At 44.7% G+C, this 21,669-nt stretch overlaps 1 protein-coding gene across 1 annotated transcript in view; it reads right to left on the bottom strand.

Moving 5' to 3' along the window:
- Positions 1 to 21,669, bottom strand: part of LOC147734672 (rho crystallin-like) — a 103,112-nt gene that overhangs the window by 32,157 nt on the left and 49,286 nt on the right. Inside the window, exons 3-4 of the mRNA XM_086952964.1 lie at positions 4,372 to 4,488; positions 222 to 299 (exon numbers count right to left, since the gene is read on the bottom strand). Of these exons, the coding sequence (XP_086809090.1) occupies positions 222 to 299; positions 4,372 to 4,488 (195 nt within the window). The remainder of the gene's footprint in view (positions 1 to 221; positions 300 to 4,371; positions 4,489 to 21,669) is intronic.

The following is a 21,669-nucleotide window of genomic DNA, read 5'->3' as shown; positions in this document are numbered from 1 at the left end:
TGCATAACTGGAATCCATAATAAAATAAGAGAAATCCCAGAGTCATTTTACTTATGATTGAATGTTAAAGCTATTTGCCAGCATGCACAATACTGTCAGTGACATTTTTTGAAATGTTACAATAATTAAAGATTGCAGTAGATTGAAATGAAAGCACCAAAGAACAAATTTTATTAAACAAATATTCTGTAGTACACAACTTTTAAATGTTTAAATTTTACCTCCCACGTAGAGCAAAAGTCAACGTTATCATGAACAAATTTGTCGTCGCTTTCTCTGGCTATTTCAGGTCCTGAAGGCTGTGAAAATAATTAGAAACACAGTTTTTATAAAAGTAACATAGACGTTTTGTACTTTCATATACATAATCGAATACTCTCCTTTAGAGGTGGAATACACCATGTTAAACTCATTAGTTTAGTAATTTGGCAGCACTGCCGGGGGCAGTGGGTGGTGCAGGCTGTGCTGGCCTCCTAAGCATACTTTGGGCCCTGGCACTCATAGGTTTACAAACGAAGGACTGGCTCCACTCCTCCCAGTAAAGCAGCACATTGATGCAATTTAATTTACACAGCCATGCCACATAAGGGTTTCAATTATTCATTCCTTAGCATACTTTTATGAATATCTGCCTTAGGATCTGCCATCAAGCTGGCTGAAAATATAAGATCCCCTGATTTCTTGAGGAAGTGCTAAATCCAGAGGTGAATACATCTGTGGAGTTATGCTAGGTTATTTCATGCAGATTTGTAGAGTGCACTATCTCACTGGAGAATATCCTGGCTCTGAGCAGGTGTGAGACATGCCACACTGAGGGCATAGTGGGACTAGTCAAAAAGCCAGGTCTTCAGCTTCTTGTGCAATTCAAGAACTAAGGAGGAGACTCTAATTTGTGGGGGAAAGGTTGTTCCATTCTTTGTGAGCAATGTAGGAGAAGGCTCGACCACCAGATCTGTTTTTCCGTATGCCTGGTATGTGTGCAAGTAGGTGACCAGACGAGCAGAGGTGTCTGTAAGGTTTGTGAAAGCAGATGCAATTTGTTCAGGATTGTTGAAAAACAATAACAGTGGGCACGCTGTACATATCATGGAGTGCCCATGAACAATAACAATGGCCACAACAGTTTTATAACAAGGATTCATACCCAAAACTTAAGAGGACATATGGACTAGAAGATATTATTGGTTATTAGCAATTGGATGATGTGGATGTGTATCAGGATATAATACCAATGTTTTAGATTGTTATCAAAGATGGTATGCTTTGGAAAATTATAAAAGTAAAAAGAAGAAATTGCAGGTTTTTGTCTGTGGGACACTGTTTTATACACATGGAGTCAAGTGTCTTTGGTTTTATGAAATGTTTGAGTGGAGTGACTGTGGGAGGAATGTATTTGAGTTTTAAATGAGGGATAGTTGGGGGTATATAATTCAATTAGGATACAGGTTCTGCATTATGTGATGTATATTATATGATATAATATGATTACAAGTATTATTCGCCTATGAATTTGAATATGGAGTTATATTTCAATAAATGTACAATGTATTGATCTATTGAAGAATATTTTTGACTGCTGACATTTTGATTTAGCGCAAGTGTGAGGTGGATGTTTGTTTTGTTTACTAGTTTATTCCCCTGTTCCGCATCTCTATCATGTAGAACTCATCTATCATGTAGCTGGGGGACCAATTCTGTTTGATCCTGATTTGCTGTAAGACCTCAGCTTGGAATGGTAGCAGGGATATCGGTCTGTAGTTGATGAGCTTTGAAGGGTCAGCTGAGGGTTTCTACATCAAAGGGAGGACCTCTGGGTGTTTTCAAGCATCTGGTATGGTTGCATAAGAGGTGGAGGAATTTTAGAATGGGTAAGAGCATGGCGCCGATGATTATCAGTCCTTTGACGTAGGTGTAGTGGGAGCAGGGGTCCGATGGTGCCCCTGAATGGTGGACTTCATGGTGGTGGAGGTTTCTTCTGGGGTGATAATGGGCCTTGTTGTTAGCATTGTTTTTGGATAAGACCAGGAGGTGTTTGGTGAGAATAGAAGTTGCTGTAAATGGTGGGGATTTTGTTGATGAGGAATTGAGAAACATTGTTGCAGAGGTCTTGTGATGGGGTGATTGAGTTGGAGGGGGCCTCTGGTGAAGTGAAACCTTTCACAAGGATGAAGATTTCTTTGCTTCAGTGGCACAGGTGCGGTTCGCCAGAATAATGCATTTGATTAATCAGATCACTTGGTGATAGCGTGTTTGGGCAGATATGAACATGCTCCTGTCTGCATTGTCCTGGTTCATTCTCTTTTTTGGCAACAGTTGTTTACAGTGGCATTTCATCAGTCTTATTTCCTTTGTATCCCAGCAAGCCCGGGGGTCTGCATCTTGTTGTAATGCATTGTTTGATGGAAGTTAGGGAGTCGGAGCAGAAGGCGATCCAATAGCTGAAATTCTTGATGGCTCTGGGGAGGCTGTTGCTGTGTCACGGTTTGTGTCCGTTGAGAGCAGTGTTCAGGTATTTGTCAGTGATGCAGTTCCAATTTTAGCAAGCTGGTCTGCGGGTGGTGTGTTGGAGTGGGATGGGGATGCTGATCTTGACAAGCGTATGGTCTGTCCAGGTGACTGGTGTTGGCCTATCAACTCAGATGTTCTCACTAGCACACCATTAGTATGGTGGAGGAAATTCCACCATTGAACTATCTTATGTATTTAGCACTTTCCCTCGAAATTAGAGGTTTTTCTATTGCCACTGAAACCTGAACTCAGTCTGTGGGCCTAATTGAGGATTTGGCAGTTAGGGACCTCTGTCACAACACGTTCAATGTCCTGTCTGCTATACTTAGAGTTCCATGGACTATAATGAACTTTTAATACAGTGAGAGGGACACTTCCCATGTTACTGATGGACTACCCTGTCCGCCAACCTCTAAACAAGCCTCTTGGTGCCTAAATAGACTTTAGCAGATAGGATACTCTGTCACAAACGTCTCAGATATCCAGTTTGCTCTCTATTAAAAAGGCTGTAGGATATAATGGCAGTTGCGGCCGGCATGGCTCATGGGTGGTGGGGTGAGGAAATGGGTTCCACGAAGGGGAGTGGTGGCAGGTGTCGCACGGGGGAAATTGGAATTTTGTTTTAAAACTTAACTTGAGGCCAGGTCCCTCGTCTATTCTGCTACTGCTCTCCTGCCTCTGATAGAAACAGGAAGCAGGCAACTAGGCTCCCTCCCCAAATCCAATCACAACGCTGCAATGCAGTGCTGTGATTGGTCTGAGCGCTGTGACACGGCACCCAGCCAAAGGCTGGAGGGGTGGGCATGTTCTCCATGCAGGCTCTAATGCAGCCTGCATGGAGAACAAGAAAGTGTGCATGACTGGTTTGGGTGGCCTGAGAGGGCCAACCAAACAGTCACTGCGCACTCAGGAGTGGCAAACCACTCCTCCCCTGCCTTGCTCGAAACCCAGATCTGTTGACTGGGTGTGAGTGTTTGATTGGTTCAGATGCTCCGTCCATCACCACCCCCTTTTGTACTGCTCGGAAAGCAGAGCAGCACCACCCACCCACCCACCGCAAAGCAGCAGGATACGAAACATAAAACGACAATATCTCTAAGTTGTTGTCATTTTAAATTTTCACTGCTTAAAAGTAGTGGCGCGTCGCTCCTCCGCCATAGCGGAGGAGCCGCCCCTGCATAAAGGAATTTCAAGTATCATTAGCTATAATGCCCTTGTAGCATCTGCAACATTTGTTATAGAGCATTACATTCACCTTAAATTACGGAATGCTCACCCCTCATCTTTGTCCCTAGATGACACGGAGGGGCCACCGCTTCCACTTTTCTGAGCAAAGCCGGCAACACTTGCACAGTGATAGCCGCCAAAGGCAGGGCTGCTCTCAGTTGTGATATAAATCAGACTTCAGTAGCACTGTTACCAAGCCAAGAAATCAAAACGAGCACAAATGGTTGTAAAAATACCAATGCTTGCAATGTGAACAAGGAATGAGTTTATGTGCTACTAAACAAGAAGATTCTTTTGATTTCGGCAGATGGCTATGCTACTCTCCTGAAGCAACATGGCCACTTATGGGAAGAAGCAAGAGGGGGCATATAGGCATCACTCCCCCAAAAGCCCAAGTCACGCACACAATGCCCAGGCTCTGCACATCTTTCCTTCACACTCTGCAAATATACTGCTCACAGTGCACATTCCCCTACACTATCCATCACATCCTCCCAAATATTACGAGAAACATCAATCACATGTCACATCTATCTTATTGAAGGTGCAATGAGGCTCCTAACACCGATGTTGCAACTTCAACATGTTGCCTACAAGTAGGGCTTCTTGCTAAGATATTTCGTCCAGAATATGTACCTTCATGGAAAAGGGGAAGTGCATGATGAAAAGGTCCAGGTAGTCCAACTGAAGGTCACTCATGGATTTTTCTAGGGCTTTCCGAACCATATCAGGCGAGAAGAATCTACACCATAGCTGCGCAAAGAAACGGAAGAAAGGTAAGCCTTCGTCTTTCACAGTGAAGTTCATCTCCCTCTTGCAACATATTTCAGTTTTTAGCTTCAAGCGATTACAGCTGATAACAGTTCATATGCCACAGATAGTTCAACACATATACACCTAGAAAAGTGGTGACATTTAGTAGCAAAAATACAGCAGAAAAATAACGCACAAACATTAACATTTGGTAATTAAAAAAAATAGGCTAAGACAATATTGTGAAGTTATTATTTTTAGATTAAACGTTTAATAGAACAATACGAGCAAAAAAATGTTCCACTGTCCATTTTAGGAACTTGTAATTTTCCTTCGCCTCCACAGCAGGGCCAAATTGACAAAGTTACAGACCAGTTCAGCTGGTCCTAATTCTTCAAACAATGGTCCATAACAACGGCTACCAAAATCTATTTAAGCAACTTTATTTAGTGTAGATAGAACAGGTAACACACAAAGCTCATAATGACCAGGAGATGAGTATTAGTATATAGTATACAACCAAGTACATATTGGTTATCAGTTGATGACAATAAACATTCTGTCGTGGCTACTGAGTTTAACCCCTTCGCTGCAGCGGCTATTCCGCCGCAGCGCTAAGGGGGTGGGGCACCCGCGCGGCGGCTCCATACTAGTGACGGAACCGCTCCATCACGGCTCGCGGGCGAGCTGTGCTTGTGATGGAACGGTTCCGTCACGAACCCGCCCACCCATCAAAGCGTCAGCGCAGGCGCGAAATCAGCGCCGCGCAGGCGCGAGGAGCAGGCCGTGACGGAACCGTTCCGTCACAAGCACAGCTCACCCGTGGCTTGTGACGGAGCGGTTCCGTCACAAGCATGGGAGGGGTTAATATTAAAGGAGCCCCTGGGGGGAAACAACCTTTACAACGCAACTTTTACAACACAACATCCATTACAACACATGCCATTACAACGCAACCATTACAACGCATGACACTACAACGCATACCACTACAACGCATGTCATTCCACGCAGTCATTACAACGCATACCATTACAACGCATACCATCACAACGCATAGTACCCTTATACTATCCAACCCTTACCCTACTGTTGCACCCCTGGAGTTAGAATAGTAATTTTTACCCCTACACTATCCAACACTTACCCTACTGTGCACCCCCTGGAGTTAGAATAGTAATTTTTACCCCTACACTATCCAACACCTACCCTACTGTTGCACCCCCTGGAGTTAGAATAGTAATTTTTACCCCTACACTATCCAATACTTACCATACATGCAATGTAATGGTATGCGTTGTAATGGTATGCGTTGTAAAGGTAGTATGCGTTGTAATGGTATGCGTTGTAAAGGTAGTATGCGTTGTAATGGAATGCATTGCAAAGGAAGTTTTTAAAAATTTGTTGTAATGGCATGCGTTGTAATGGAATGCGTTTTATAATGGATGTTGCGTTGTAAAAAATGCGTTGTAAAGGTATGCGTTGTAACGTCATACATCCGCCACTGAGCAACAAAATCAGCATTGATAGGCTCATATACAACTACTGACGAAGTCAGCATAGCGGAGGACAACATTATTTGTGTGGTGGTACCCTGTTGCTAATGGTTACAAGTTGGTGAGATGTGCCTACGTCTGCTGTAAGGATCAGTGGATTTGGGGGGAGGGTATGCATTACAGAGGATTGTCACTTTATATACATACCTAAGGGGTGTCCTTATCTTCTAAAACAGTGTAATTTCATTCCCAACCATCACCATTCACTTCTCCCTGGTATACTGATGCCAGATCTTGGTCCACCACAGGCCTGAGGAGGGCAGGTCTGAGGCTTTCCAGTTCTGGGCGATTGACCGTCCGGCAGCCAGCAAGGACCGAGAGATCAGTTTCCCGGTGAAAGAGCAAAGAGGATACAAACCCTCATCATCAGCATCACCCAGCAGAACCATCTGCAGCTCCATCACTAATTGTATGTTAGTGATATCTTTGATTTAAGATAGGGCTTCCCTCCTAAAACAGCCTATGCGTTTGCAATTCTACTTCACATGAAAGTAAGTTCCCCCCACATCCAATACCAGCCAGCTCACGTCCTAACCACTAAACACTGTTTTCAGTTTCACTGCTTTCAAGTGCCGCCTACAGATTACTTTATATACATGTTCTTTATATCGTGCAGAGATTGAGATTTCAGGTACTCTCTGCCTTCTCAGCCATTTCCATAGTAGCACACGGCTTAACCTTTTTTCTTTTGTTTAGAGTTTTCTATAGCGCGACTCGAACCGAAGATATCCGGTATCAGAGCGCTCTGAATGAGCGCCAGTTTCGTGACAGATTGACACAGGGCGCACCACCGGCCATATCTTTGGGACAAAGAAACAAATTGCTGTTCATGATGTTTAGGATATCCAAGACGAACACCCCTAAATGATCTTCCGACTGTCTCCTAAGAAAAAAATAGTATATCATTCAAGAGACAGCCAAGCTGTGCGGGAAGTAGAAAGAATGGGGCTGAACTGAAGTCATCCATACACTAGGGTGACCAACTGGCATGGGTGCAAATTCAGGACAGTGAGTTCTAAAAATCAGGAGAAAGGTGAAAAATTCAGGACAGAAGGTCAGAATTCAGGACAAAACCTACGTTGTGCAAACACATCAGAGGAAGTCACAATAGTGCATATGTAAGTAAACAACTAACACAAGCACAAGTCAAAATAAGTATATTTTAGCTTGAGAGAACCTTGCACACACTACATCTGTTGTGTATGTGAGTGAAACACACCTGCGTTTGCATATAAAAAAAAGTGAAGAAAAATATAATAGCTGAAGGCTTCTCAGATCTTACATGCCCGCTCTCCCGCACTGAGAACAAGCATTGGCATAGCCAATAGGTCTCTCTTTTGGGACCTTATAAGTAATAGTTATGCAACACAATATCCTTGGTGCAACAGCATTAACTGTTGCATGGTTACACACTTATAAGGCCCCAAAAATGCTTTTTTTTTAAAAGGACAAGCAGTGCTATTAGGCTCCAACTGCCACTCAGAGGTAGAGAGAGAGAGAGGTGTGGAGAGAGAGAGAGAGAGAGAGAGAGAGAGAGAGAGAGAGAGAGAGAGAGAGAGAGAGAGAGAGAGAGAGAGAGAGAGAGATAGAGAGGTGTGTAGAAAGTGAAAGAGAGGTGTGTGGAGAGAGAGGTGTGTAGAAAGGGAGGGGTAGAGAGAGGTGTGTAGAGGTAGAGAGAGATATAGAGGTAGAGAGAGGCAGAGAGAGAGATAGAGAGAGAGGTAGACCAGTAGAGAGAGAGGGAGAGCGGTAGAGAGAGATGTTGAGCGGTAGAGAGGTTGAGGACAGAGGTATGCAAAACAAACATGTGCACTGTCTGAAAAGAAATACCCTTTGTAATGCCTCTGACAAGAATGCATTACTGCAAGATATTTATTTCCATAAAATTCCCAGTTGCGGACACAAAAGAATTAATTTTTCTATTACAAGTTTCCTTTGTGCCTTTCATAATATTATGAAAATACAAAAATGCATTACTCGAAATATATTTTGAAATCCTTGCAAACAAAAAGATAAGTCTTTTTCAGCCGTTTGCTTTGTTTTGTTCTAATAGAACATAATAGCTATCACGGTCTTGCATAAAACAAACAAAAAAAAAAATGGGCGACCATGTTGAAAAAACCCCATGGTTGTCAGAAAATCCCAGGGGAAAACTGATATGTGATCTAAAAGAGCTTCACCCTGCCGTTGCCCGGGTTCAGTCCTTTCAGTTTTTCCTAAGCATGGGCGGAAAATCCGTTACGCTCGCGGATTTTGCAGATTTTCAGTAAATTCTCAATCCGCGAGATTCGCGAATTTCCCGCAAAATCCGCAAATTCGCACGCAGCGGATTTTTTTTCTTTGCGGTGTAAGTTCGCAATTGCGAACATGTAAGTGCGGCGGGCAGCAACAATCTCGCACTCGCGAAATTACAAAAAATTGCAATTCTGCACAAGAAATCTACTAGCAAGCAGCATAGATCTTCTGAAAATGATTATTTTTATCAGAATAACTCCTCAGGTTGACATTTGCCTGCACTTTTTTAGATTTGAGGCCTTTTGATTTTCTTTGGATAACTTTTGGATTAGAAATCAACTTTCTCATATAAGCTTGGTGGGGCATTAAAGTTGCTGTAATGCTGCTCTGCAGAAAAACGAGTTTTGCAAAAGTGAAAGCAGGTTCAAAAGTTCAAACTCATCATTAGTAACCGTTCCCTGTAGTGCTTCCTGACAAGGGCCCCTCCAGAGTTCAGTTGCTAGTTGCAACAATTGTATGACCCTGCTCTGACCCTCACAGCAGGCTCATAGAATAGCTACAAGTAGGCCACAAAGGTCCTGGAAAAAAAATTGCACTGCAACAGAAAGCAAATTACAGATAAGGAAGCAGGTGCCAGACTGGAATTTTAAAACAGTGACACATTAATAAATCAACCCCAAATTAATTCATGTCAGTTGAAGCAGGCAGGTGTGCTTGCTTTTTCCCCCCATAATCTACAGTGATGATGAACCAGAGGGTGGCATAAGGCATTGATGTACCAGGGGGTGGCATGGGTAAAACAGAGGGTGGCAGGGGTGAAACAGAGGGTGCTGGGAACCTATGATGATGAACCAGACGTAGAAACACATAATCGTGACCGTTGCGAGCTGACATGTAAGTTCGTAATTGCGAACTGTTACAAAACCCTCGCGAACTGTCAGAAATCCTTGCGAACTAGCAGAAATCCTTGCTAACACAAAAAAAATCCGCAAATTCGCGAGAATTCGCGGATTTTGCGGATTGCGAGTTCGCAAATTCGCAAAATTCACCCATGCTTAGTTTTTCCGCCCCCACCATCTAGATGGCAACACAGAGGAAAACACTGAAAAATACATACATCTGCGGAGCCCCACATTTCATCCTTGGTCTCAAGTTGTGTGTATCCTGTTTTTAGCAACGCCCAACAGCCACTTTTAGAAGCAGAACACTATTGATGACCCATGTAGGGAATGAGTACAAATCCATATTTATAAGATACTTTTCGGTGAGTGTAATTTGCAAAATGTGTATTTATGTGTTTCTCCTTTGGGGATTCATATCGCAATTGTTTGGAATTATTCAAGAAAAGCACACTGGCGGTTATAAAAGTACTTTTGAAAACAATTCTTCAGTGGGGATGGAAGAGCAATCAGCTTGCTTCAGAGGGAGACTTTTATATTCAATATGCCTAGCCCTGAAGGTATCACGTAAAAGCAAGAATATATATTTCTAATGAGTCGGCTCTGTGAACACATAAAATGGAAATAATGTTGATCTAATCAAAAGTATTGCATGGTGAAAGATGATGGGAGAGTGCAGATCTGGGAGATGTTGTTTACAGCATACAAAGCCGGTCGAAAGCCTGAGCGAGTCACTGCAGACATGAAGGCTCTGTTTGGTGTGCGGCGAAAGTGAAAGCAGCGCATCAATTGTGAGATGCGGCAGGGAGGGGCGGAGGAGAGTTCAGAGAGTAAGCGAGCGTCAGCTTGCTTCAGAGGGAGACTTATTTTCAATATATCGAGCACCAAAGGTAGGAGCTTTCAGAGAGCAAGCGAGGACGGGAAACTGATAGGGGTGGGTCTTGGTTTAAGGTTAGGTTGGAAGTCGCAAGAAGTAAAGTAAACAAGTTGGAGAGGTGGGGGAGTGCATGCGCGCGTGCACGACGGCAAACACGAGAATGGTGCACGTGCAGCAGCGCCAAAAGTTAAAGTTAATCACGCTAAAAGCTGGCAGCTGTGCACGTTCACGCTCGCGTGAACGCAAGCTTTAGGCATGCAGTGGGTAGCACTTTGAAATCCGACTTACTAAAAGTTGAGCAACAGCGCATGCGCTGCTCTAGGCTCGACCTAAAAACATGTTTTGGAAAGCAAAAAACTATTTGAATAGCTGGGTGCAGCAGTCAAGGCCTTGCTAAAACATGGAGGCCTAAAAGTAGAGTCAAAGTATGGTCCTACAAAAATATTAGATTTTCAATAAATATGGAATCTCAAGCCACAGTTATTCTTTGTAAAACAGCATCAATTCAATAATATCTTATATGAATAATGTGTACAGTAAAATATTAAATAACCATGATTTGCAGTTGCAATACCAGGCAACCAAATTAAATTTAATACATTATTTACAATTACTAACTGGTCGCAAAAACCTAACTATTTGCACACAAAAGAGAATAGACAGGATCGAAACCCTCCAGAAAAAAAGAAACACAGCAGCTCTTCCTTTCCAGTTTGTTGGAGACAGAACTGTGGAGAAATTTGCCTTCCAGTTTTCAAAGTCGCTAGCTACCTACCTCTCCCTGCAAGTCACTTCCTGTTTTGGGAGCTCCATAAACTGATGGGGCAGAGTGCATGGAAAAAAAACATATGGCAGTTTTAACTAAGAAATTTATAAAATGCATAAAGCAATTTGACATTTTTTAGTTTTTTGCCTTAAAGTACCTATTTTAAAATTAATAAAACCAAAACCATTTTGAAATGCAACTTTCCTCATCACTTTTGCTATATATATTTACATAGAAATTGTGTACAACAGTACATGTTTACTTTACAGTTACTTTTGTGCTCCAATTAAGCTTTAGCTGTTGAAAACTTTTGGCCCGATTGACAGAATGAACTTAAGACTCAATCCTAAACTTACTACTATTTTGGTATTCACAGAATGCACTTACTACTTTTGGCATTCACAGAATGAACTTACTACTTTTGGTATTCACAGACAAACTTAAGACAGACTTAAGACAGACTTAAGACAAACTTAAGACAGACTTAAGACAAAATCCTAACTTAAGTCTGTCTTTAGTTTGTCTTAAGACAAACTTAAGACAAAATCATAACTTCTGTGAATACCAAAAGTAGTAAGTGCATTCTGTGAATACCAAAATAGTAGTAAGTTTAGGACTGAGTCTTAAGTTCATGCTGTGAATGCCATAAGTATTATGTGCATTCTGTGAATACCAAAACAGTAGTACGTTTAGGACTGAGTCTTAAGTTCATTCTGTGAATCGGGCCAGTTAAGGCTCGTTTCCATCAGAATTTCACCATGTCCAAAGTTCTTTTTGCTTTGGGTCATCCATCCTATTCCCTCCACATATTATATCCTATACTAATCCCTAGATCAGTCGAACTGCAGCCGAAGGTCTATGTAAGAAGACTGCTCACTGTTAAATCACAGTGCTTTCTTTTGCAGGTGACCGTTGTATGGTGGATGGATAGTCAGCATGCAGGTCTATGCATAAGCCTACATGAAAGATTCACTTTAAACATCACATTAAAACTCAATCTGACTACTCACCAGCAGCACAGTAAAAAAGTACCACAGAGTACTGACCTTTATCCGCAGAGTGGAGTACCAAAGGGTAGAATTCACTGATGATGGGTCTTGGTACAAAGAAACTGATAGTCAAGTCAAGTCAAGTCAAGCCATGGATATTTATATGGCGTACAAATCACTTCCAGGAAGTCTCATGGCGCCTGCAGCAGTCTCTGACATCAGAAAACGGCACTAATTTGCAAACAACCAGGTCTTTAGTCCTTTGCGAAAACGGCAATGATCAGGGGAGTTACGGAGATGAATTGGAATTTTGTTCCATGCGGCTGGGGCCAAATACGAGAATGCTCGGCCACCATTCCTGGAAGTACGTACTCTCAGAGGTGTTAGTAAAAATTCATTTTTGGACCTGAGATTTCTTGATGGCTGATACCATTTGTGTTTTTGAGATAAGGAACCATGTGCGAGTTTGTGAAAGAAAACTTGTGCCAGAGGAGAAGAATCTTTTTCAAAATGAATAACTTCACAAATTGTGGTGGTCTTATAGGTATCTGCTTAGCTTCAATAAACGTATGCATCATGAAAGCGAGAAGGATGGAATTCAGTTTAAGTCAAGTCAAGTCAAGTCAGAGAATTTATATAGCGCACTACATACCCAGAGGGTCTCAAGGCGCTTGAGGAGGGGTGGGGAATTACTTGTCAAATATCCACGTTTTAAGTTGCTTTCTGAATGCTAGGTGGTTCTGGGTAAGGCGAAGGTAAGTAGGAAGTGAGTTCCAGGTTTTAGCTGCCAGGTAGGAGAAGGATCTACCTCCCATGGTGGTTTTGTTGATGCGAGGTACAGTGACAAGGGCTTGGTTGGATGATCGTAGTTGGCGGGAGGGGGTGTAGAAGGACAGTCGTGTGTTGAGGCATTCTGGTCCGATTTCGTAGAGTGCTTTGTGTGCGTGGGTTAGGAGCTGGAAAGTGATCCTCTTATTGACGGGAAGCCAGTGGAGGTTTTTCAGGTGACTAGAGATATGTTCTTTACGCGGGATGTCTAATATGAGCCTGGCTGAGGCGTTTTGGATTCGTTGGAGTTTTTTCTGGAGTTTGGCGGTAGTACCGGCGTAGAGGGTGTTTCCATAGTCCAGTCGGCTCGTGACCAGAGCGTGGGTGACCGTTTTCCTAGTTTCGGTGGGGATCCAACGAAATGTTTTTTTGAGCATGCGAAGAATGTTGAAGCAGGATGAGGAGACGGCGTTGACTTGTCTGTTCATTGAAAGTGAGGAATCCAGGATGACGCCCAGGTTCCGTGCGTGGTTTGTCGGGATGGGTGCTTTTCCAAGGGCTTCTGGCCACCAAGAGTCGTCCCATGCGGAGGGGGAGGTACCTAAAATGAGGACTTCTGTTTTATCTGAGTTCAGTTTCAGACGGCTGTGTTTCATCCATTCGGCTACTTCTTTCATTCCTTCGTGTAGGTTAGTTTTGGCGGTGCTAGGGTCATTGGTGAGTGATAGTATCAGTTGAGTGTCATCCGCTTAGGAGATGATGTTGAGGTTGTGTTGGCGGGCGATGGCCGCGAGGGGGCTCATGTATACGTTGAAAAGGGTGGGGCTGAGTGAAGATCCTTGTGGTACGCCGCAGATGACTTCAGTGGCCACTGACTTGAATGGTGGAAGGCGGACTCTCTGGGTTCTTCCGGTGAGGAACGAGGTGATCCATTCTAGTGCTTTTCCTTGGATTCCGATGTTTCTGAGGCGCTGTAGAAGGGTGCTATGGCAGACTGTGTCGAAGGCTGCGGAGAGGTCGAGGAGGATGAGGGCGACTGTGTCTCCATTGTCCAGTAGAGTTCGAATGTCATCTGTTGCTGCGATGAGGGCGGTCTCAGTGCTGTGTTTTGCTCGGAAGCCGGACTGTGAGGAGTCGAGGGATTTGTTGGCTTCGAGGAAGGCGGCGAGCTGGTTGTTGACAGCTTTCTCGATGACTTTGGCCAGGAATGGAAGGAGCGAGATGGGGCGGTAATTTTTGAGTTCGGTGGGGTCCGCTGTGGGTTTTTTCAGAAGGGCGCTGAGTTCAGCGTGTTTCCAGCTTTCCGGGAAGGTGGCGGAGTTGAAGGAGCAGTTGATGACGTCTCGGAGGTGCGGTGCTATAATGGAGTCTGCTTTGTTGAAGATGTGGTGAGGGCATGGGTCTGTGGGGGATCCTGAGTGGATGGAGTTCATCAGGCAGATGGTGTCCTCAGTGGAGATTGGGTTCCAGTCATTAAGGATGTTCGAGGGGGGTGAAGGTCCAGCAGATGGTTGGGTGGGTTGGTCTCCGGGTTGGTTGTCGAAGCTGTTGTGGATGTCTGCAATTTTGTTGTGGAAGAATGAAGCTAGGGAGTCGCAGAGGGCTTGAGAGGGGGTGATGTCGTTAGAGTTGGCCGATGGATTGGTAAATTCCTTGACGATGTTGAAAAGTTCCTTGCTGTTGTGGGCGTTGTTATCTAGTCGGTCCTTGAAGGCGGTTTTCTTGGCCTTTCGGATCAGTTGGTGGTGAATGCGGGTGGCGTTTTTGAAGGCGTCCTTGGTGTTGGTGGATGGGTCTTTTTTCCAGGCCTTCTCAAGGGAGCGGCAGAGTTTCTTGGATTTCTTAAGATCATCGTTGAACCAGGAGGCCTTCTTGCTGCCAAGTTTGCTTTGTCGTTTTTTCAGTGGTGCTAGGATGTCGGCGCTGTTGGATAACCATAGGGTGAGGTTGGTGGCGGCTTGGTCGGGGTTTGAGGAGTAGGCTGGGGGGTTTGGAAGAAGCGATGAGGAGATCTGGTCGATGGTGATTTTGTTCCAGTTTCTTTGCAGAGTTGGTTGTGGGTGGTTGTTGGGTTTGGGCTTGTTGTAGGTAAAGTGAACGCAGCTGTGGTCAGTCCAGAGGAGAGCCGTAGTGTGGCTGAAGGAGACATGATTGCTGGAGGAGAAGATAGGGTCGAGAGTGTGGCCTGCGATGTGGGTGGGGGAAGTGACCAGTTGTTTAAGTCTGAGGTTGGCGAGGTTGTCCAAAAAGGTGGTGGAGTTGTGGTCGTTGTTCTTTTCAAGGTGAAAATTGAGGTCTCCCAGAAGGATGTAATCTTTGGAGGGGAGCGCGTGTGGAGTGATGAAGTCCGTGATGTCCTCGCTAAATTGTGCACGGGGTCCTGGTGGCCTGTAAAGGAGGGTGCCTCTGAGTGTGGTCTTGGGGTCGATGTGGATTTGGAAGTGAAGGTGTTCAGAGTTGGCGAGATTGACGTCAGAGCTGGTTGAGATGTGGATGGATTTCTTATGGACGATAGCGATTCCTCCTCCTGTGTGGCCGGTACGGTCCTTGCGTATGATCTTATAATCTTCTGGGATGGCTATGGTGATGTCTGGGGCGGAAGAGGCGTTCATCCATGTTTCTGTTAGGAAGGCGACGTCCGGAGAGATGGTGTCTAGTAGATTCCATAGGTCAATGGCATGCCTGTGGACCGATCGGGTGTTGAGCAAGATGCATTGTAGGTGGTTGGGGTCGGGAATCTGTGGTGTGATCATAGCGGAGTTGTTGACGGTGCCGATGAATTTGCAGGAGTAGCATGAGAAAGGTCCATGGGTGTGTCCAGGGGCGGCTTGGACGCAGTTGGGGGAGCGGCCGGGGTTAAGGGCTAGGATGGTGGTGGCATCGTAGGTAATGCGGGAGGGCTGGGCAATGCGAGGGCCAGGGGGTCTGGCGCTGGGCGTGGTCCAGGCGCGGACGGGCGTAGACGGGCTTACCTTTGGCGCACCTTCGGCGTGGCCGTAGTGCGTGGACGCTGCGCGTGGAACCATCTGACTAACATAGGTGGTGGAGGGGGCGGAGCGTGGGAGGGTCCGCTGGGAGGCGGGGACGTGGAGGCGGGCCAGGGGAAAAGCACAACAACAAGATGGTGGGGTGGCTGGAAAGTGAAACCGGGAGGGCGCAATGCGAAGCCTGGTAATGTCCAATGCAAATAAGTACCAGCGTGCTCACACAGAGAATACCGGTAAGAGCGCTGACAATTTAAAAACAAGCTGTCCAAAATGAATGCACTTAAAGGTTAAAAAGCGCTGCCAAAACTACATGCACATACAAGTTGAAAAGCGCTGCCTCTAAATAATGCAAAGAACGAATTGAGCAGGTCAGATCAACGATACCAGACTCTGCAGGCGAGTCACAGGCAAAACCAGATTCAGCTGTGGACGCTGCACTGGGCTGGGAGCAGGGAGCGAGGGGAGCGGCCGTTCAGGACGATGTCCAGGCGGTCCTGGACAATGGATCCCAGTTCTGAGACGCTCTTACTCAAGGGGAAACCTGAGGGGGATTCCTCAGGTGATGACCTAAATAAATGTGCTTTAATACCTCTTAAATAAATGTTCTTTAGTCCTAAAGCTTAGAAGCTTCTCATTAGCTGGAAGAAAAACAGCTGATGGACTGAGACGGATGGTGGCGTATGACAAACTGTGTTGCAGGGTGTCTACTGGTAGCATTGTATTTAGAAGAATTAGTGAAAAACTATGGCTGAAAAATAATCCTTTAGTGCAATCACCAAGAACAATTTATGGTGCTCATTCCGCGAGTCATAAGATGTAACAAGAAGTGCGAGCAAAAGGCACATTAAGTGGACATCCACATCATACTTTAATTGCAGGACATGTCTGTTGCACACTCAAATCATGTTCTCTTCAAACATTGTTTTCACAGAAGCACCAAGCAAGCTAATCAGGGGCACTGGACAAGGCAAAAAACACAGTCCACGCCCCATCGAGTGAAACTACATGAATATTTGTGTTTCTAAGTTTCAAGGCAACTTTCTTCGGTCGGCCAACCATGTCCAAACTGAGTAGATCCTTTGGCATTTCGGACTTGCCCTCTAACTTTACCTAACCAAGAAAAAATGGATACAGTCACTTAGCTTAAAGCATTTTTCATCACTCTATGCATTATTGGGCTCCAGAATAATCTGCGTATGGCCGGAATTGTAAATTCCCTTTGGAGGTATAACCTTTCTATGTGAGAAAACCTATTTCTACTTCTGTTTGTTCTAGTAACGCTTCATGTTAATGCATGCTTATTAATTCCCATAACTCCCTTTAGATGTTAGATTTCATACACACATAGCACCTTTTATAGGGTTCAGAAGTAGACGTTTTGTAGCCTGCACTGCCAGACAGTAGAACTCCTTGTCCCTCAAACTTAAAAGAAACAATGATCTGTTGGTCTTTAGGAAGGCTGTAAAAACATGGCTCTTTAACCATTACAACTATGATCTGTACTCGCTATCTTGCATTGAGAGGCCTTGTCTTTTTCTTTTTGGTTAGCGCATAGACAACTCCAGTTATTAGAGCGCTTTATAAATCTTCCTTTCATTTCATTCCAGAGTAGTTACCTAAAGACTGAATAGCTGAGATTGGTCAATATAGATCTTAACCCTTTCGATGCTGATGACGAGCTCAGCTCGTCATCACCCACGGGTGTCGTGTGCTGATGACGAGCTGAGCTCGTCATGGTGCCACTAAAATGGCATTTTCCAGCACAGGGGGGGGAAAACGCCCAGCAGCCATGTGGTTAAAGTCCTTACCTGCTTCCTTGCTGGCCAGTGACTTCCTCATTTATAAAGTAGTGACCATCATAACTTAATGCACTGTGTATAGCTGTGCCGTGTTCCAACAAAAATGGTCGCCTACACTCTCTATAAAGTTCAATACACACACTTGTGAAAAAGTGAACGTAAATGTTTTTGTTCAATCTGTATCAAGAGCCATTGTGCAGTAGGCCACATGAGGAGTGGAGGGCATGACATTAGGCAAATGCGAAGTGTGTATTAGGAAAGAAAAATACAACTGAAAATTCAGACAGTATATACTTAAAAGAAATAATATTTTATCCTTGTCTTTATTTATTCAGCGCAGACTCAAAGGTATGTGCATCGCATCACAATGTGCATTACAGTAATTCAAAAGCTACCAATCACTTTATTCTAACTTATTTACATGTATTTTGGTTATTACAGGGACTTGCTTTTCACGTTTGTAGTTTAATACATTCCGTTTGCATCTTAATATATTCACTACACCAAGGACATCCCTCGGGTTTACGCTATCGGAGCATTCATTAAACAAATCACAACATAAACTACATTTATAACGGCAGAATATTCCTATAAGAGCCCCAGAATCTGGGATCAACAGTAAGTGTGCAAAATACACTCCTTATGCACATTTGGTAAATCCTGGTCTGCAAGCGCTGAATCCACGCCGGGTCTTCCAGTAGCATGCTTTCCAGAAGCAGTATGCTACAGATTTGCTCAGATGAGATTAAAGTTCAGCACAAACAAATGCACCAAAACTTTCTTCCAAAGTAACAGTGTCAACTGCGAGTGAGGCACATTTTCCACATTCCACAAGACTCAGAAGACCTCGCACTAACCTAGTTTATTGCACCCCAAAAAATGCACGTCCCGATGGACAATGGAACTTGTTTTCCTATCAACAGTAAAGGACGTTAACCCTGACCAGTCCCACATGTTCCCGACCCTGAGGCAAAGGCTAGCTGCCCGATAAACATCATATGTCTGACTGTTTATGATTGGGAGGGTACCAACCAACTTGTCCGAAATGTATGGTATCTTGTCCGGGGTGGGGTACCAAGCTTACATGGCACCGCTCATAACAATTGTCTTGTCGAAACACTGTATAAAAGTAGCCTGTTGAAGAGTTGAAGTCGGAATATCTCCCTGAGAGACATCCCGGTGTCTGCGGTAGACATGCTCTCCTCTAGAGTAATAAACCACGTTCTTGCCTTCCAGTTCCCAGCGCCTGCCTCGTTATTTTAATAGAATTGAAAGTGAATTAAAGGTGATAAGCCAAGCAGCTTCGGGGGCCTCAAAGGGGGCTGCTTTTCCTCAATTGGCGCCCAATGTGGGGCCCATCAGCGACTCGCCGGTCCAAGTAAGAGAGGTCCCAACGACAGAGTGAACAACTAACCGATTGAGGTTAACCTGCCTTGAGAGGACCCTCGTCTGGCTGCCGATCAACCTGAACTTCACCAGTTCCGAGCGGACCTCTCTCTCGAGTGACCTGTGGTCCTGACTTGGACCCTAAAGAAGTGCCGTCTCGATATCGGAGTGAGAGGACAACCAGGCGCTGGAAGGGGAAGACGAAGAACTGTCCATACGGTCCGGGTAAGGTCGTGAAATACGACAAAATTGACTGTCTGATTGTTTTGAAATTGTTTGGTTGAATACTAGTATTCCGTTCTTGAAGTTATTGGTAGTAATGGAGACATTACCTGCTTGCAAACAACGTAGAATAGGAATATTTCCCTCTTTGCAGGCAGCGAAGGGCAGGTAGTGCGGACATTTGTCCATGACCTATCGAGATATTTATATTGACCGCTTGTACGTCATGCCTGTCGTCTCAAAATTGTTTGATTGGTTTGGACCGGACCGTTTGTTAGAGGTCAGTCATCCAGCACCACCAGAGGGCACCCCTAACAAGGACATGTATGTTAAATATGGAGTAGCCATCGTTGCTTATAGCAAACAGTGGCACAAATACACTAAGAAAGACCGGGTAAATCAGTGGCCACTGACGGGATCTTTTGATCTCGCTAAAATAGAAACATTAGAACTAGCGCTCCACAGAAAGAAAGCTACGACAGCCATGTTTGACAGCTTTGGCCTCTGGCAAAAAGAATCAACGCAATGAAAGAAAAGAGACGAAGCTAGGCAGGATAAAGAGATGCAAAAGTCTGCTTACCAGACCTGCCAAAGCTTAGAAGGTGAAATAAAAGAAAGGGAAAACGATAAAAAAGAACAAGAATAAAAAATATCAGGCCAGTAACCTGTTAGAATGCCTTCAACTCTTTACCCCGAGTTACCGGCTAAACAGAGAATAATGATGATCTTTTGTTAGGCCCCCTGAACATCTACATGCCACCTCCTTATGCCACTACTCATCCCGTAGTACAACGCCAAGAAAAGCAAGGTACCAATGGAGACGCCACAACCGTTTCTGCTCCAGTCGAGCCACTTGCACCAAGTGCCTCATTAACAAAAGCATAAGTAGAGATAGGATCAATAGCAAAAGAGTCACCCAGGGTCCCACGATTAAGTACGGACGAGCAGGCAAACATTGACAAAATAATCAAAACCCTCATGGAGAGAAGAAAAACGGAAGAGTATGTGACTGATATATGCAATTCATATGTCGAGAACCACAAACGATTCTTCATTGTGCGCTTCTGTTACTACGGGCTTACTGTCTATAAAGAGAAATATCAGGATGTAGGGCCGGGAGACTAATGGCTCTTTACAGAAAGGTTAACATCGGAGACGAAAACCACAACGATGTGGCAGAACTCTTTTCGTCCACGTTAGAAGTATTCCGCCACCTCACAGAACAAGGGCGGATAGATACAGACAGGACATCGAAGCAAGTAAAACCCCAAGTAGAGAAGCTAGATAACATGATGCCGATAAAAGAAGCCGCCCCATATTAGATTCCCCCTAGGGGACAAGGGACTAATGACGACATAAACCATCAGGACGCTAAAGGGAGGGTGGTCTACAATTGGATGTATCAGCCATGGGACAGACAGGATATTCTGATGTTCCGTAAATCTCTGCCGGATTTACGAAAGAATCCCACCGCGTTTTACACAGAACTAGGTACCGCGTTGGGGTCCACAATAACACCTTAGCTGCGTGTAAACATTTCTCCCCAGTGCTGCGCTGTCCATTAGAACTAGTGCTGAATGGACGTTCAATGGTCGTGCGCAGCACTGGGGAGGTAGCGCTGCTGACGACCATTGGCCGTCAGCAGCACTTAAGGGGTTAATGACGCTCGCTGACATCGACTTGTTCTTTGGGTTATGTTTACCAGCCGATGTGTGGAAGCAGATTAGGAAGGTAGACCACACAGAATTGCTTGGTCATACCTGGGAACAACTCAGCACATTAGAAAAACAGCAGAATCCTGGTCAAAAACCGGTTAAAGCTATATTGGACCTCCCTGACAAAATAGTGCAGAAGGTAAAAACACTGATACCGGAGAAAAAGATAGACTGGTCCATAGTAACTACGTGCCGCCAGAAACCACAAGAGGATGTCTCTGAGTCTTTCTCGAGATTCGAAACAGTGTTCTCTGATTACAGTGGACAGGAGATGTCCACTGCAACCGGACACCACTTATTCGTGCAAAATTACGTCAAAGGACTGCTGCCGGAGGTATCCCAGAAATTACAGACTAGCGAAAGTAGTTGGGCAGCATCTAAACCGGCGGACATTCTCCAAATGGCCCAGTACTATGAACATCAGAAAAACGAGAATGACAGGGCTACAGAAAAGAAAAAGAAGGACTTGAAGGAAAGAGTAATGATAGCCCAACTCCAAGGGGTGAATACAGGGAGGGATCCATATAAGGGAGGATACCAACAGAATGTCCCTAGAATACAGCCGCCTAGAAATGACTCGTTGACACCATATGTACGCCGCCAGGACTTAGGACAGGATCAAGGCGCATTTTGTAAGGAATATGGAGATTGGAAATCCCAATGCCCGGCCTTATCAGGAGCTGGTAGGGGCAGAGGGGCAAGGGAAATAGCAAGTGAACTGAGAGGAAGAGGACGTTGGAGAGGGTACGCAAGTGAAGCAAGAGAAGAAAGGCTAGGAAGAGTGAACGCATTTGAACGTCCTAGACAGAATCAGTATCAACAGACAGATTACAACAACACGTATGACTTTGCATAGGACAGCCAGGGGCAAGGGAGGGATCAGGTCGGGCTCTATGTTGATCAGCAAGGCCCTTATGTTGCCGCAAAGGTCCTGGGCACAGAGTCGCCATTTTTGGTAGACACGGGAGCAACACGTAGTGCA

This window comes from Lissotriton vulgaris, chromosome 1_2 (assembly GCF_964263255.1).
Source record: "Lissotriton vulgaris chromosome 1_2, aLisVul1.2, whole genome shotgun sequence".
NCBI lineage: Eukaryota > Metazoa > Chordata > Amphibia > Caudata > Salamandridae > Lissotriton > Lissotriton vulgaris.
This window is presented reverse-complemented; position numbering and strand designations above follow the sequence as displayed.